The sequence below is a fragment of the Choloepus didactylus genome, chromosome 9, assembly GCF_015220235.1.
Source record: "Choloepus didactylus isolate mChoDid1 chromosome 9, mChoDid1.pri, whole genome shotgun sequence".
NCBI classification, from domain to species: Eukaryota; Metazoa; Chordata; class Mammalia; order Pilosa; family Megalonychidae; genus Choloepus; species Choloepus didactylus.
The window spans coordinates 42,750,061-42,764,832 of NC_051315.1; the positions used below are offsets into that span (position 1 = coordinate 42,750,061).

General features: G+C 37.6%; 1 protein-coding gene across 2 annotated transcripts in view; it reads left to right on the forward strand.

The window, feature by feature from the left end:
• Nucleotides 1-3,638: 3,638 nt before the first annotated feature.
• The window catches only part of KCNJ3 (potassium inwardly rectifying channel subfamily J member 3), a 154,655-nt gene continuing 143,521 nt past the window's right edge, over nucleotides 3,639-14,772 (forward strand). For both annotated transcript variants that reach the window (XM_037849504.1, XM_037849505.1), the window contains exon 1: nucleotides 3,639-4,372. In XM_037849504.1, the coding sequence (XP_037705432.1) occupies nucleotides 3,674-4,372 (699 nt within the window). In that variant the 5' untranslated portion in view covers nucleotides 3,639-3,673. The remainder of the gene's footprint in view (nucleotides 4,373-14,772) is intronic.

A 14,772-nucleotide genomic window follows, 5' to 3' on the forward strand; every position in this document is an offset into this window, starting at 1 on the left:
TGAAAGCCAATCCATTTCTGGTATTTTGCATCCTGGCAGCATTAGCAAACCAGAACACCTGGCAAAGGATCAAGGGTCCAAGATTCCTTCCTAGCTCTGCAACTACCTGGTATGGGATGGCAGAGCACCCAGTTTCTGCAGACATATTTCCAGGTTCAAATCTAAGAGTTTCCATTTACCAGCTGTGACATTGAGCAAGGTATTTCCTTTCTTAGCATCGATAGCTCATTTGCAAAATCAAAGGACAAGAGTGGATCATGCCTTTTGAAATGTAAAAAGTATTTGTTTTTGAATTTGGTTGTTGGAAAATGGCAAAGGTTTTTCATAGAGAAGTGTTTTTATTTTTAATAGTAATGTTTGAAAGCTTGGAAGTGAAATAATTAGAGAACAAACTCTTTGGTTTCCATTACGCTGATAAACTTATATGATTCTTAGGCGATAGGTCTGGGATAGTTTGAAGGAGAGGAAGACTGAAGGCAAGAAAAGTATTTGATTTTGGGTCCAAAATGAAATGGGGATTTGAAGAAGGTCGGTGGCATTTTGTAAAGAGAGAAGACAAATTACATCAGAGATATGGTGCAGTGCAATCAAAAGGCTTGGCAGCTGACTGAATATCAATTCTAAAGCTAAGAAGCACAGGAAGTATTACTCTTTATTTACATGTTCTTTTATATTAAGTCATAGAAGAAACCTAATTTAGTGATGACTTTCAGTTCCATATTAGAGTTTTAATGCACATGGAGTTTCTAGAGTCACATATGTTCTTCATCTACCAAATATTTATTGAGGACCTAGTATGTGATAGATGTTGCTTGAGGTATTGGGAACACAGCAGTGAATATGCCAGACATGGTCCTTGCTATTGCAGGGCTTATATTCTAGAACTGGTAAAGGTGAGGGAGAAAGACAGTAAACACACAAAGAAGAAAACAGTAGCTAGAAAAAAGTGCTTTGAAGAAAATGACCCAGGCTAAGGTGATAGGGAGCACCTGGGAGGCTAAGGATGGCCTCTCTGAGAAGGTTTTATATGGGTTGAGACCTCCGTGACCAAAGTAGCCAGCAACATGGAGCAGCAGGAGAGGGAACCAACAGTGCAAAGTTGTGAGCAGAGGGATCATGCATCTGCATGTTTCAGGAATTGAAAGAAGCCAGCTTGGTAGGAGCATAATGAGCTAGGGGAAGAGCAGTCAGACATGAGATGAGAATGAATATATGAGTTAATTCACAGCATAGTGCCAACCCCAAAAAACTCATCCATAATCCCATCTTAGCTTTGTCGCATATTTCCAATATAATATATAACATCCTTTGTGGAAGAAATGTTAATAAAACCACATTCAGTGTCTTTTCATACCAACTCAGTGAAGATGTTAAAACTCAGTTTTTCAGAGGAGAAAATTGGGTTTTGAAGATGTTCAGCTACTTGCTCAAGGTCAACAGCTTGTATGTCTCAGGGCGAGGACTTAAATCAGGTCTGATGATTCTAGTTTCCACTTCCCACGGTGTCACTTTCCTTTGTTATGCAATGCTAAATGAATAACAGAGAATTACTGACCTCTTTCTTATCAGAGAGCCTGCAGGAGAAGCATCTAGAATTGGGGAGAGGAATTTTAACCAAATGACTGTGAGAGAGTCCTTTTCTTGTGGCTGGATGTGCTTGCCTGCACTGGGGTTTAGTGGTAGACATGCTGAAGGGAATATATACTGCAGAGAACTGGTCAGGTTATGAAGTGCTTGTTTTCCTTTGCATCAGGAGTCTTGTAGCAGCCTTTTGCTTTTATAACCTCATAGTTTGATGATTTTCCAACAAAATCAATTTTATATATCTTAACTGAATGGAATATGTCCTGACGTTTTAAAACAAACATGAACTGTAGTAAATAAGCTGGTATTTACTCATGGGCACTATATTAGCTATTTCTGCACTTTGCCCTCTGTTAAGTTAACTGCTAGGCTTGGGCCTCCTTCCCTCAACTATAGCCACATGGTAACTCTGGCCATTCTGAGCCTTTCTAACAGAGCCAATTGCAAAGGTCTGTGAAGCTTTCCTATCATTGTCTCCCCTCCTCTGTTTCAGTACTAAGGCCCCTCTCCGCAACTTGCAACTTGGAGTTCTGAACACGCCTATCTCCGAGCCAATTGGGATCTCTGTTTATGATGCATCCCCAAATCCAGGCATCCATTTAAATGAAAGCACTAGTTTTAGACATATTGTACTTCTCTTCTTTCAGAGAGCAGGATTTGCTGGTGCTGGGGGTGTTCTGGCTGAAGCAGGGGGATGAGGAAGGAGAGTTGGCTGGCGTCGGGGAGCAGATTAAGAGCCGCTTCTCATTGGAGGGACTCGCGTTTTCTTGAGCTGCCAGACACTGCAGGCTCAACTGAGGCGCGGAGGTGCAATTCAGGCTGGTGGAGCAGCGGGGGAAGGCAGGGACAGGCGGGGCTAGCGGCTCTGCAGCTGATCATACGCACCAACACATACCACACTCCCGCCGCCCCTGCTCGAGCCTCGCACACCCCACCCGGAGGCACCGAGGTACGGTCAGGGAGTGGAGAACCGAAGAAGGAAAAGGCAGAGCTTCCCACCGCTGCAAAGGCGCCTGTGTTTAACCTGAAAATCTGACCCGCGCGGCTCGAGGCTCGAACCACTTCCAGAAGCGCCGCTGTGGTCTGGAAGGAGAGCACCGCGCCAAGGAAACCCCGAGTCCCGCACCCAAGGCAGTCGGTGCCGGCGCGCCAGGAACATTTTCGCGGGGACAGCTTGGTGCCCTCCAGAAGGTGCAGAGCTTGAGGGACCTGCATTGGCCCCCATGGTGGTACATCAGGAAAAGTGGGGACGAGCAAAACAGCCGTGAGCGCAGAGTGCGAGGCCAGGCTGCCGCCCGCTGCGCCGCCTCCTGCCCTCTCCCGCTTGGTGAGTGCGGGGCTTCGCTCACCGCCTAGTCTCGGCGGGGCGCGGGGGCGGACTGGGACCCTTGGGGGTCCATCGGAGGGCCCTGGTGGCGCCCGCGGAAACTCAGCGGACACGTCTCTGGAGTCCGGAGCAGGGGACTCTGAGCCAAGCGGGCGTGGGAAGGGGGTGCTGCACCATTGCTTGGCAGACATGCCTTTGGATCGGATTTTGGCCAAAAGATAGGAGGCGAGAGCTAGAGGGGAAGTCGGGAGCCCTCCCGGGGGCCGAAGAGCGGGGAGGGGGGGAGGGTCTGGTCGACTCCTGGCGAGTTGGCAGGTGGGGTGGGAGTCGCTTGTCAACTCATTGATTTTAAAGCATTCCAGTTTTGGGGGTCGCTGCAGGATATTCAGGAGCGGTGAGGGAAGGCAAGAGGTGGCCCGGGATGCCGGTGGTTGGGTAAGAGAAGAGAAGCCTCGAAAAGGTTCGAGGCAAAATTGCGCGTAGGTTCCTGGTCCCTGCGTCCCTCCTGCCTTGAGAGTGAGAGAACACTTTTTTTGTTTTAAGACTCAGCTTGCAAAGAAAGCCTCCGTCCCAAGGGAGAAGGGGAGGCGTCTGCAGGGGGCAGAGAACGCAGCTACTTGGAGGGTGCGCCCCCCACCCCAGACGCGCTCCCTTTTGCGCTCCCCCTTCTCCCCCGCCCCCACCTCCTTATTGGTGCTGGTTTGCAGCGCTCAGCTCCTGCGCCTTCGCTTCGCGTTTGAATCTGGCTTGCCCCTCCGTATTATGTCTGCACTTCGAAGGAAATTTGGGGACGATTACCAGGTAGTGACTACTTCGTCCAGCGGCTCGGGCTTGCAGCCCCAGGGGCCGGGCCAGGGCCCTCAGCAGCTTGTGCCCAAGAAGAAGCGGCAGCGGTTCGTGGACAAGAACGGCCGGTGCAATGTACAGCACGGCAACCTGGGCAGCGAGACGAGCCGCTACCTCTCGGACCTCTTCACTACCCTGGTGGACCTCAAGTGGCGCTGGAATCTCTTCATCTTCATCCTTACCTACACTGTGGCCTGGCTCTTCATGGCGTCCATGTGGTGGGTGATCGCATACACCCGGGGCGATCTGAACAAAGCCCACGTCGGCAACTACACACCCTGCGTGGCCAATGTCTACAACTTCCCCTCCGCCTTCCTCTTCTTCATCGAGACTGAAGCCACCATCGGGTATGGTTACCGCTACATCACCGACAAGTGCCCCGAGGGCATCATTCTCTTCCTCTTCCAGTCCATCCTGGGTTCCATCGTGGACGCCTTCCTCATCGGCTGCATGTTCATCAAGATGTCCCAGCCCAAGAAGCGCGCGGAGACCCTCATGTTCAGCGAGCATGCGGTAATCTCCATGCGGGACGGCAAACTCACGCTCATGTTCCGCGTGGGCAACCTGCGCAACAGCCACATGGTCTCCGCGCAAATCCGCTGCAAGCTGCTCAAAGTAAGTACTACCAGCCCCTTCCCCACCTGGCGACTGCTAGTCCCCAAAGCTGGGAATTAATTCACCTGAGAACCACCCCGTCCACTGTCTTACCTATCACCGCAGGTAAACTCTCGTTGGGGAGGTGGGGGTGGAAGAGGGAGGATTGGGGGATTAGCAAAGAGAAAGCACAATTTTGTCCCCCCCCCCCATCTCTGGCATTTCTTAACTTCATCTTTTCCGATGTGTTTGTATCACTTTTCGGACTAGTAACACTTAGGAAGTGGTGTTGGTTCCTGGAGCCCTTAGAGAAACGAGTGCCCTGTTCTATCTGCCCTTGCTGCTTTGCTCTTTAGAGCTTTTTTATTTGTTGTGAACACACTACTCCTTTAAACTCGAGGAACTAAGCTGAACAGCCTTTATTTTGAAGAAATAGGTGCTAAGCTTGCCTCAACTTTACCATAGGGCTTTCTTTTTTTCTTGTCTTTTTAATAATATTAGCAGGTGGATTTTTTCTTGAGATCCAGTAACATTAACACTAACTCAGTGTATGGTCATCTTTTTAACAAGCACATAGACCCAGGAAGCACTTAATAAGGTGGAAGAAACCACACCTGGTTCTTTTAAATTTTTATTTTTACTAAATATTTTCCTAGAGAAGTATTCTTTGAAAGCTTGAGTGCTTTTCCTGTAGAGCCTCTTGTTAATTTTATTCTTAATTGACTGTTTCTGTGAAACCGTTTTCAGTTACAGATTTCACTTGTAGCTTTTCAGCATCCATTAAAGAAGGTTGCTTCCTACCTTCAGCAGTGTGAATGCTAAAACAGATTGCACATGGATGTTATTAAAGTAGGGTCCATCTAGTCGTTAGAGGGCACCACCACAAAGAAGAGAAGTCCTCCCTAATCACTCATCCAGTTAGAGTCAGGCATTGAGGGGGTAAAGCTCATTTTTTTGAGGGATAGCCTTAGGTAGTTTTCAAATATTCAGATGTTGTAAAAGATGACCCCAAATAAAATATTAACGGTTTTTCAGAGACTGCATGGAGAGCTATAGCCAGTTTCAGAATTTAGTGTTAATAAAATGAAAATCTTATCAATATTTAAGTTGATATTTGTCTTTGAAGTTTCAGTTCCCACAATACTACTATATATTGATTTCCCCAGCCTGAACTGACATTGTACTTAAAAGTGAGCCAATGTGCTTTAAAGAAGTTTTGCTCCTGTGTCATTGTCATTCATTTATAAGATCTTACCCTAATAACTCTTGACCATGTTGCCCAGTAAAATGTTAGAATTGAAGCAGCCCAGTTGTCCTGTCACTCCAAATCATAATGCATATTTACTATGCTAAAGTACATGAACTGACTTTAGTATAGCATAGCGGAAAATTATCAGTCTGGTTCTGATACGCATATTCATTAAGAAAAGTATGCATAAGTATTTTGAGTAGATCGAATTCTTTTATAATTATCATCAATGAATCGCATACAGTTTTTTTTTTTCTTTTTTTTTTTAACAGCAGGTTGTTTAATTGGCCATTGTTTGAACAAAGCTGGTTGTTGGATCAGGCTAAGCAGTTTCATAGAAATTTTTATTGCAGATATTTTTTGTATGTGTCTGTTTCTATAAATAGATCAGGATAAATCATCTCTTTCTTTAGATTTACCTAGAGGCAGATAGGAACACTGTAATTGTTACTATAGTGCAAAGGTCTCTGTAGAGGAACTCATATTTTATATACCATCTTGAGAGTTGTTGAAGAGTGGTTTACCATATTGGTTGATCTTCAGTGGAAAATGAAAATTAGAATATAAAGGTCATTTATTGCCATTCTCTAGCTTTTAAATATATAAAGTCATTTATTAAAATAAATATGTTTTCCAGGCTATGTAGTTTAGGAGATGTTTTGGAAATGTATCAAATTTTATTTAATAAAGTCATAAATAGTTAATCTACACATCAGTCTGTTTATACTAAGATACAATGAATCTCAAGCACCAGTCTCTACACTGGTGGAGACAGTGATAATGATTTCTATGCATAAGGCCATGTACCACATATACCATAAGGAATGTGCTGATTAAAAATAGATATATATGTATAAAGCTTACATATTTACAAATTTGGAGCAAGGTGCTACATTAATACAAGGTGCTAAAACCAGTATCTAAACAAACTAATAAGAATAATATTTCTATGAAGTTCCTTACTTTGGGTTTGTTAGGAAGATGTCACTACTAGAGGTAAAAATGATTGACATGTGCAGTCAATTTATATTTAAACAAAATTATGGGGAAATCGCTGCTTTTTGTGAAGCAAAAAAATTGATCAATGGTGGCTCTTTAGCCAGCCAGTTAATGTAGTTTATTTGAAGTTGATTTTACCTGTTGCCATGGTAATTAAAATGAATTCTCATACATCTTGTCATTTCCTTAGACTTCATTTAAAAGGAGTCATGTTTTATTTGGGAGCTGATAACATTTAGCAAAATTAGAAGGGAGGTTTGCCCTTAATAGGTTGCTCTCATTTTTCTTAGGATTGAGATGTAGTGACCTAAAAGAGTCAACTGCATTTTTAAAGAGAAGCTCTACCAAATTTTTAAAGCAATGATGTTTCAACACCAGTATTATTAAATATTATTACACATGTTCAATTTCCTTTTAACCCTCTTTTTAATATTTTATAGGTAAGAATTTTATAGTTTTAGTATAAAGAGGAATATTTAAAATTCTCAAGGCAACCAAAAATATATTTAATGATAGCAATTATAGTGTATAGTATATATAACATAGAATGTTCTTCCTATTACCAATTTAATTTTATTTATATTATTTTCATCTTTTCTCTTATTTGCTGAATATAAACTTCTTTCTCAGTATCAATATGAGAGTTATATTTAATGGTTATAAAGCATTTTTAATTCTTGGGAAGACAGTAAGAAAATGGATGTGGCTTTCTAATTTCTGCCAGTAGCAAAATTTCTGTGCATGTTGCTTTTGCATTCCCTAACTATTGTTGGAAGTTATGTTCTTAACCTGCCTTTTTTTAGTTACATTATTTGTTTATATGAAAGCAAATTTTATTTCAGTTTTACTTCTGTCTTCCCAGTAGTGAAAATACGGAAATTTCTTTCAGTATTCAAAGTTAAAGACTCCAAATTTTTGCCTGGAGTGGTCAGTCCTTTTTATGCTTAGAGTGGGTGGAGGGGTGGGAAGCAGCTTAAATAAAGATGAAAGGATATAACATTGAAATGCATCTTTAGAGATCTATAATTTCATTACAAATATAGTGAAAAAAGCTTTATTTTCAAGATGGATAGTCTTTCTCTTTTCTCTTCTCATCCTCCATATTCATTTCTTGTAATTTTTAGTTTAGTTGTCACCTTTTTTGTTTTAACTTAGAGAATAGATACTAATAAAAGCATGGTCATACTAAGTTAATGTATCATCCAGTTGAAAGTTTTAATAACAATGCGTGAATTATGGAGCTGAGACTAATGGGTGAAATGCTGGACCCTGTAATTTAGTATTGGACTTAAAGAACTTGGAAATCTCATTAACTCCTTTCTACAAATCTAATACTAATGGTTGACTGCTCTAGATATATAACTTGTTAGGGGAAGAATTACATAATCCTTCTTGACATACTGTTATAGAATTCACAAACTTATTATCCAAATACCACCATCATGCCATCATATATACATAAAATGCCATTTGATATATGTATTTTCCCAATAGTCACCCATTCAAGCCTTTTTATACAGAACAGTTTCCTTTTCAATTATTAAATAGCTGAAAACATAAAATATTATCCAAATACTGCCATCATGCCATCATATATACATAAAATGTCATTTGGTGTATATATATATTTTGCCGATAGTTACCCATTCAAGCCTTTTTTATACAGAACAGTTTCCTTTTTAATTATTAAATAGCTGAAAACATAAAAATCTATTGTTGGATCCAGATTTTGAAATAAAGATATAGGGATACATTTTCCTCATGGTAGTAAAATCTTATTTCTTCATATTTCTATTCTGTTCAGTCAACTTTTTTTCCTAGGGGTCAGCTATGCCACCTTTAACTTTCACTCATTTAAAGGAATGGAGTATATTCCTTTGCTCCTCTACAATCACTTATATTTTTTGTACCTGTATTTTTATTCCCTATTTATGTGGATGCTCTCTGGTTTTCCCATAAGAATGTAAGCAGGTGCAGATGAAAAAAAGATGTTAGCTACAAAACCATTAGGCTTCTTGTCCTCTTCTTAAGTCCTAAAGTTTGTTAATCATATAACCTAAGGATTTCTGGAGCACATGATTCCTCAATTTTCTCATATATTTATTGGTTTTCTTCATTCCATACTTTGTACATTTTTGCTATTACATTTTTAACTTTATGACTTTATTTTGCATGACTGATCCTTTTCTTGGCCAATTTTCATTTTACTTTTAATCTTGAGACAATTAGTTACCTCCCCCTTTTTTTATTGACTCCACAAGTGGATGTGCATTAGAGAACCCTTCTGAACATCATCCAAGCTATTAGTTAAAATGTTCAAAGAGTCTAAGACTGGATACCTCAACACTCTCAGGAGCTATGTCCCTTGTTGGCTGGTAAGTTCTTAGGTGATTCATTAGGTTTTTAAAAAATAGCACAGTTCCTATTTGTCTAGCTTTGATTTCTCTGACACATGTATAACATTTCTCCAATAAGTATAAAACTTGGGTCTCTTTTAAATATATACTTATTCTCTTTCCAAAAGTACTAGTGTGTTTTGTTTTGTTTTGTAATTTTATTTTTAATATGGCTCCTGAAAAGTACAGGGTGGCTTGTGCTCAGGGAATACAGTGTGAACAGAATTAAGGGACATAAAAGCCCACAAATAAACAGCAGTAGGTAAGAACAACTGATAATGGGAAGCAGGAAAAAGCATTTAATGGATTGGAGGATATTATAGAGTAGGAGGGAAATTTGCAAGTAGGGTTACAAATCCTGTCCACAGTTATTATAAACTCCATAAAAGGCCCTCAGAGAATTATAAAGCTATTTTTTCATTTGAATGGTATAAAAGGCTCACAAACTCTTTTACAAGATAAATGCCATTCCATTCTTTAAGGTACTTTCTTTTCATAAAAATGAGCATATTTTTAATTTTAGTTAGCTTAGCATTAAAATCTTTATTTTGTTCTTGATTTTTGTCAAATTTTTTCCAACTGAGTACTCATGGAATTTCAAGCTTAAGAGTCAAAAGAAACATACAAATTTATTGTAGACAACCGAGATAAAATTCTGGGTCTGTGCTCTCCTTTACTCAACTTTAATTTTGGTCTGAATGCGAAAGCCATTTCCATAACTACTTTGATTTACAGGCACTTCTGTTTCTGATCCTGATATCTGCTTTTGCCTCATTTCTGAATTTTAACTTCCAGATATTACTCTGACCTTACTCAAAGGGTTTTCTTTCTGACTTAAGTATGTACACATTTAGAGAGTGGAAGTGAAATTATAGATAAAATGGTGGGAAGGTGGTAGGCAGGAATGGCTTGCTTTCTCCAGCTTAGACTCCTTTCCTTTTATTTCCTTTCATGACCACTGGCCCTTAGGGTCCTTTTCCAATGGGAACTTGTGGGAGTGGCATATACAACAAGTGCCTGCCTTGGAATATGATATAGGCAAATCTCCTGAGTCAGATGTTAGTGATTAAATGCTTTATTCCAAATTCCCTGAGCATCACTCAGGAAAGAGCACAATGGTTATAATGAGAACACAGTTAAGGGTTGGAGAGATGGGAGAAAGGGAGTAAAGAGATTGTATTGGTGATTTGTACCTCTACAGGATGAATGTGGACATGGGGCCACATATCCCCCAGAAGGAGGGCTGCCAAATGTGGGTCATCTTATGCAGGATAGTGCTACAATGTGTATCCTAGGTTTGTGTGTGTGTGTATGTGTGTATGTGTGTGTGTCTTTGAATGAACACTCAACAGTCTTTCATCTGTAATGTTAAAATTATTTATCTGTAAAATATATCACCACAATGGTCACTTCCAGGCATCCGTGACATTTGATTCTTTTTCCACCTGTAGTCATAATTGTAGTTGGCTATCTGTAGGCCACCCCTTAGAGAGTTCAAAGGCAGTTGACTTTAATTACTTCTTTGAAATTAGTACATGTGACCATAAAATGAAATGCGAGCCTTAGGTTCTGTTTACAGATCGACTTTTGTAAAATAAAATTGTAAGTAGTTGAAGTATTTATTTATAAAAAGGCAATATTTTTTATGAAGACTACCTTAAAAATTACTGTTACAACCTAAATTGTACAAATTGTTTAAAAAATTCATGATATTAAAATGATAAGTTTTTAGAGAGTAAAATAAAAAAAAATTATTAAGCCTTAGTTTGCCTTGATTATTCTCTTAACTTCCAGAATTTGCTACAGTGCAGTCAGAGAGGCTCTTAAATGGTGGGAAACTATTTCTCTCCCAAGATTCCAGAAAATTTAAAAAAAATAAAAAAATAAAGTTGCATAGAAGTCATTCTCAGCTCATAATTTTGTCAAATTATGGTCTAAACTTCTAAGAATTAGTTTTATTCCACTAACTTTGTCTTTCCTTCCATCTCTTTCCCACTATTTTCTCATTCATTCCACAGTTTTTATTATTCTAATTGGTCATTTCATCAAATAGAAGTCAAGCTTAGTTATCAGCTTTTTAAAAATTTAACTTTCTGCATCAATTGTAACTTTTTAGAAATTGTTCTGTTTGTTTATCTAGATTATGTCCATTTACACATTTTTATCATAAATAATCATGCTTCAGTACTCCCTTTGGAATTAGGTTTATAGAGCTTAAGGTGATAATGTGGACCATGCACAAGCTTTTATCAACTGGAAGTTCCTTCTTTTATTATAATTTCTGAGGTGACATAATGAAGGAAAGTTAAATTGTTTTTTATATTGAATTTTTCTGCTTATTATCTAATGTTTCTGGGTGAAATATGGTAATTGATACTAAAGAAGAGAATTAGACAATGACTGAATAGGAATGCTATTGATTTATTACACACACAAGTTACAGAACACTGTTAAATTTTGTAAAATCGCAAACAACTCCTCTTTTTCTTTTCTGTTTTTCATTTTCATATACATGTTCCTTGAGCAAACGTTCTCTTGCTTCACTTATACAAGACAGGAGATTTAAAAGTAAGGTAGGCTTTTATTTTTTCTTTGCTTAGCACATCTCTGGAATTTAGGTTAATTGCACCAGAATTAGGAAAGCCTGATTGGACAACTCTGTTCTAAAAGTTAATGTGTATGCTTCTGAAAAAATGTATTGTTGTAGGCATATGTATACTCCAGATCATCTGTTAAGTATTTGGCTAAACACTAATAAAATAACCTTGCTCCAGCCTGGGGCTTAGACTTCACAGAATTCCAGAGCTCCAAAAACCTGCCACATTAAAACCATACCTTGTCCTTTTGTCCTGAGCCAAAGCCTTCTGTTTAATTCACGAGTATTCAGATTCCCTGTTTATTACACAAAGAAGCAAACAAAAATAATGATAGTTAAGATATTTTATGGTCTAACCTAAAGGGAGGATAAAATTATGGATATGTTTAGTGTCTCAGAGTCATTATGGAATCATTGGAAAATAATTTTCAATGCCTATGTGAGTAACTTCACTTACCTGGGAAAAATATAAGCTTAGAAAATAACTTTCAGATAATTGAATTATTACTTCCCCATAGTGGCACATAATAGGTAGCTGTCATCTTTGGTTCTGCCAAGACCTTGAAAGGGTATGGAGAGCTTTTTTTTTTTCTTTTTTCTTTTAAGAATATAGGCTTAATTTTGCATATAAAGAACAGATTTTTCAAATCAGAGTGTTTATTGAATCCAAATGGCAAATGCAACAAATCCATGTGTATTTAAGTCTAAATTACCTACATATGAATTACTTACTTATGAATTAACTACTTTGCTAAAAATAAAATATTTTTCATTCCGGTCTGGCATTTTCTTGATAACCTGCCTGTTGCTAGGCCACCTCTTCTTTTCATGGGTTGCTGGATGATCAGGGAATATAAAATTTAATAGCTTATGCTAAGACCTTTAAAATGAGGCACAGGTATAAATGACAAACAAGAAAGACCGATTTTAATATTGCTCTAAATACTATTATTAGTACTATAATATAATAGTATTAGTATAATAATACTATTATTAGAGTATTGCTGTAATACATATATAATAATTGGAAAAAATATATCTTGGAAAAAATATTTCAAAACAAAATGGGGAGTGATATTTTAAAAATTATCCTTTCCAACACTGCCATTTAGTGCAAAAAAAAAAAAAAAGGCAGATCTTAGAATAGTTAGAGAAAAAAGTCTGGTCATTAATTATAAACTTCAGAATACCAGCTTGTGTTTATATAGCACCTCTTTCATAGCAGGTGAGAGAACAATGGACACTGTTTTTTTGCTTTTATTTATTTTTCTTTTGATTTGGCTTTTACTTTGTTACATTAATCAGTGCTTGCTATACAACTGTGTGGTTGGAAAGGTGCTGCTCTTATCCATATATTACTAATTTGAGAATAGGTTTAGAATAGGTGATTTGAAAAAACTCCAATGTGAGCTTTTTCATGCTGGCTTAGAAATGCTTAGTTTTTGCCAGCATTGGTTGTTAGAGTTACTGTTTTTATTTTTGTACAATTGGGTTTTTTTTCCCATGGATTTTTCTCTTCTCACTAATCATTTTCTTCTTTGTGTTTTTTCAACCAGCTACAATGTAGAGAAAACAATATTCTCAACAGATTTCTTTGGATTTTTTCCTATACAAATAGTATTTTTTCCTACACAAATTATATTTTATGCACAGTACCTGAAACGAATTGAGCTACATGTCTCAATTCGTTTGAACTACAGAGAAGCCTCTAATTTTTTCATTTTGCTGTTTGGAATATTTGCAGCAGTTCCTGCTGTAACAAACCACTACCACCTTGAAATCCTTCTGCTTTGTCATGGAGGGCATCTTAAACCACTTTTTTTTTTTTTTTTTTTTTTAGTGTTTTGAGACTTACTCTGCATAAAAGGCCAGTGTGTTTTTTGGAATCTTGAAAGTAAGGATGTTGTCTTCAAACTATCATTTCATTGGAGAGAGAAGTGTTACAAGTTCTGTTTTATTTATTAAATTAGCCTGGAAAAGAGTCTGTAATACATACTGGATTGTTCAAAGTTCCATCTAACCAACAGCATGTACTTGTCCCTCCCACACCCAAAGTTTTCTGTCTGCAGTTCCTAACTATTCAGTCCTTCTTTTAGCACCATCAACTTAAATATTTGCTTGGACGTGGTTCCTTATAAGTAACAGATAAGGAAAATGATGTGAAAATAAATAGAAAAGAAAGATGAGTAAGTTTGTTTACTTTTACTTTCTGTTGAGTTTTTTTTTAATAAGTGTAATTTTATTGAAATATGTTCATATACTATACAGTCATCCAAAGTGTTCAACAGTAGTTCATGGTTTCTTCATATAGTTGTGCATTCAGCACCACAGTCAATTTTTGAACATTTTCATTACTCAAAAAAATAAAAATGAAAATAAGAATAAAAATAAAAAAGAGAACAATCAAAACATCCCATACTCCTCTTCCCCCATTTAATTTTTTTTATTTTTTAATTGAAATATATTCAAATACTATACAGTCATCCAAAGTATAGAACAGTTGTTCACAGTATCATCATATAGTTGTGCATTCATCACCACAATTTTTGAACATTTTCATTACTCCAAAAAATAAAAATAAGAGTAAAAATAAAAGTAAAAAGAACATACCCACCTCATACCCCTTCCTCCATATTATTTATTTACTTTTTGTCCCCATTTTTCTACTCATTTTTCCATACACTGGGTAAAGGGAGTGTGAGCCATAAGGTTTTCACAATCACACGGTCACACCATCTGTTGAGTTTTAATACTCACATTTACTTTTCTTTTAGTCTTTGTATCCATACAGTTTACTGAATTAAGTTTTCAATGGTTAATACTAGGACCAAATGTCAAAACCTTACGAAAGTTTTAATAAAATATGAGTTTTTCAAATGCAAATTTTTAAAAATTGCATTATGACGAAGGATAGTTCAGTCTAGTGCAATTTTTTGCTGTGTTTTAAAATTCTTGAAATAGACAAGTAAACTGTTTTAATTCAGGTTATTGTTAAAGAGTTTGAAGCTAACAGCACCTGCCTTTTATTTTTATTATGTGAACTATTGTGTGCATTACATAATTTAATATGATAACATCATCTTTATTCCATTACAGTTCATATCTTCTTTGTTGCTTTTTGTGAAGTCCTGGAAAATGAATTATTATGTTTTGCTTTCTAATAATTAACTCTCTTTGTAAG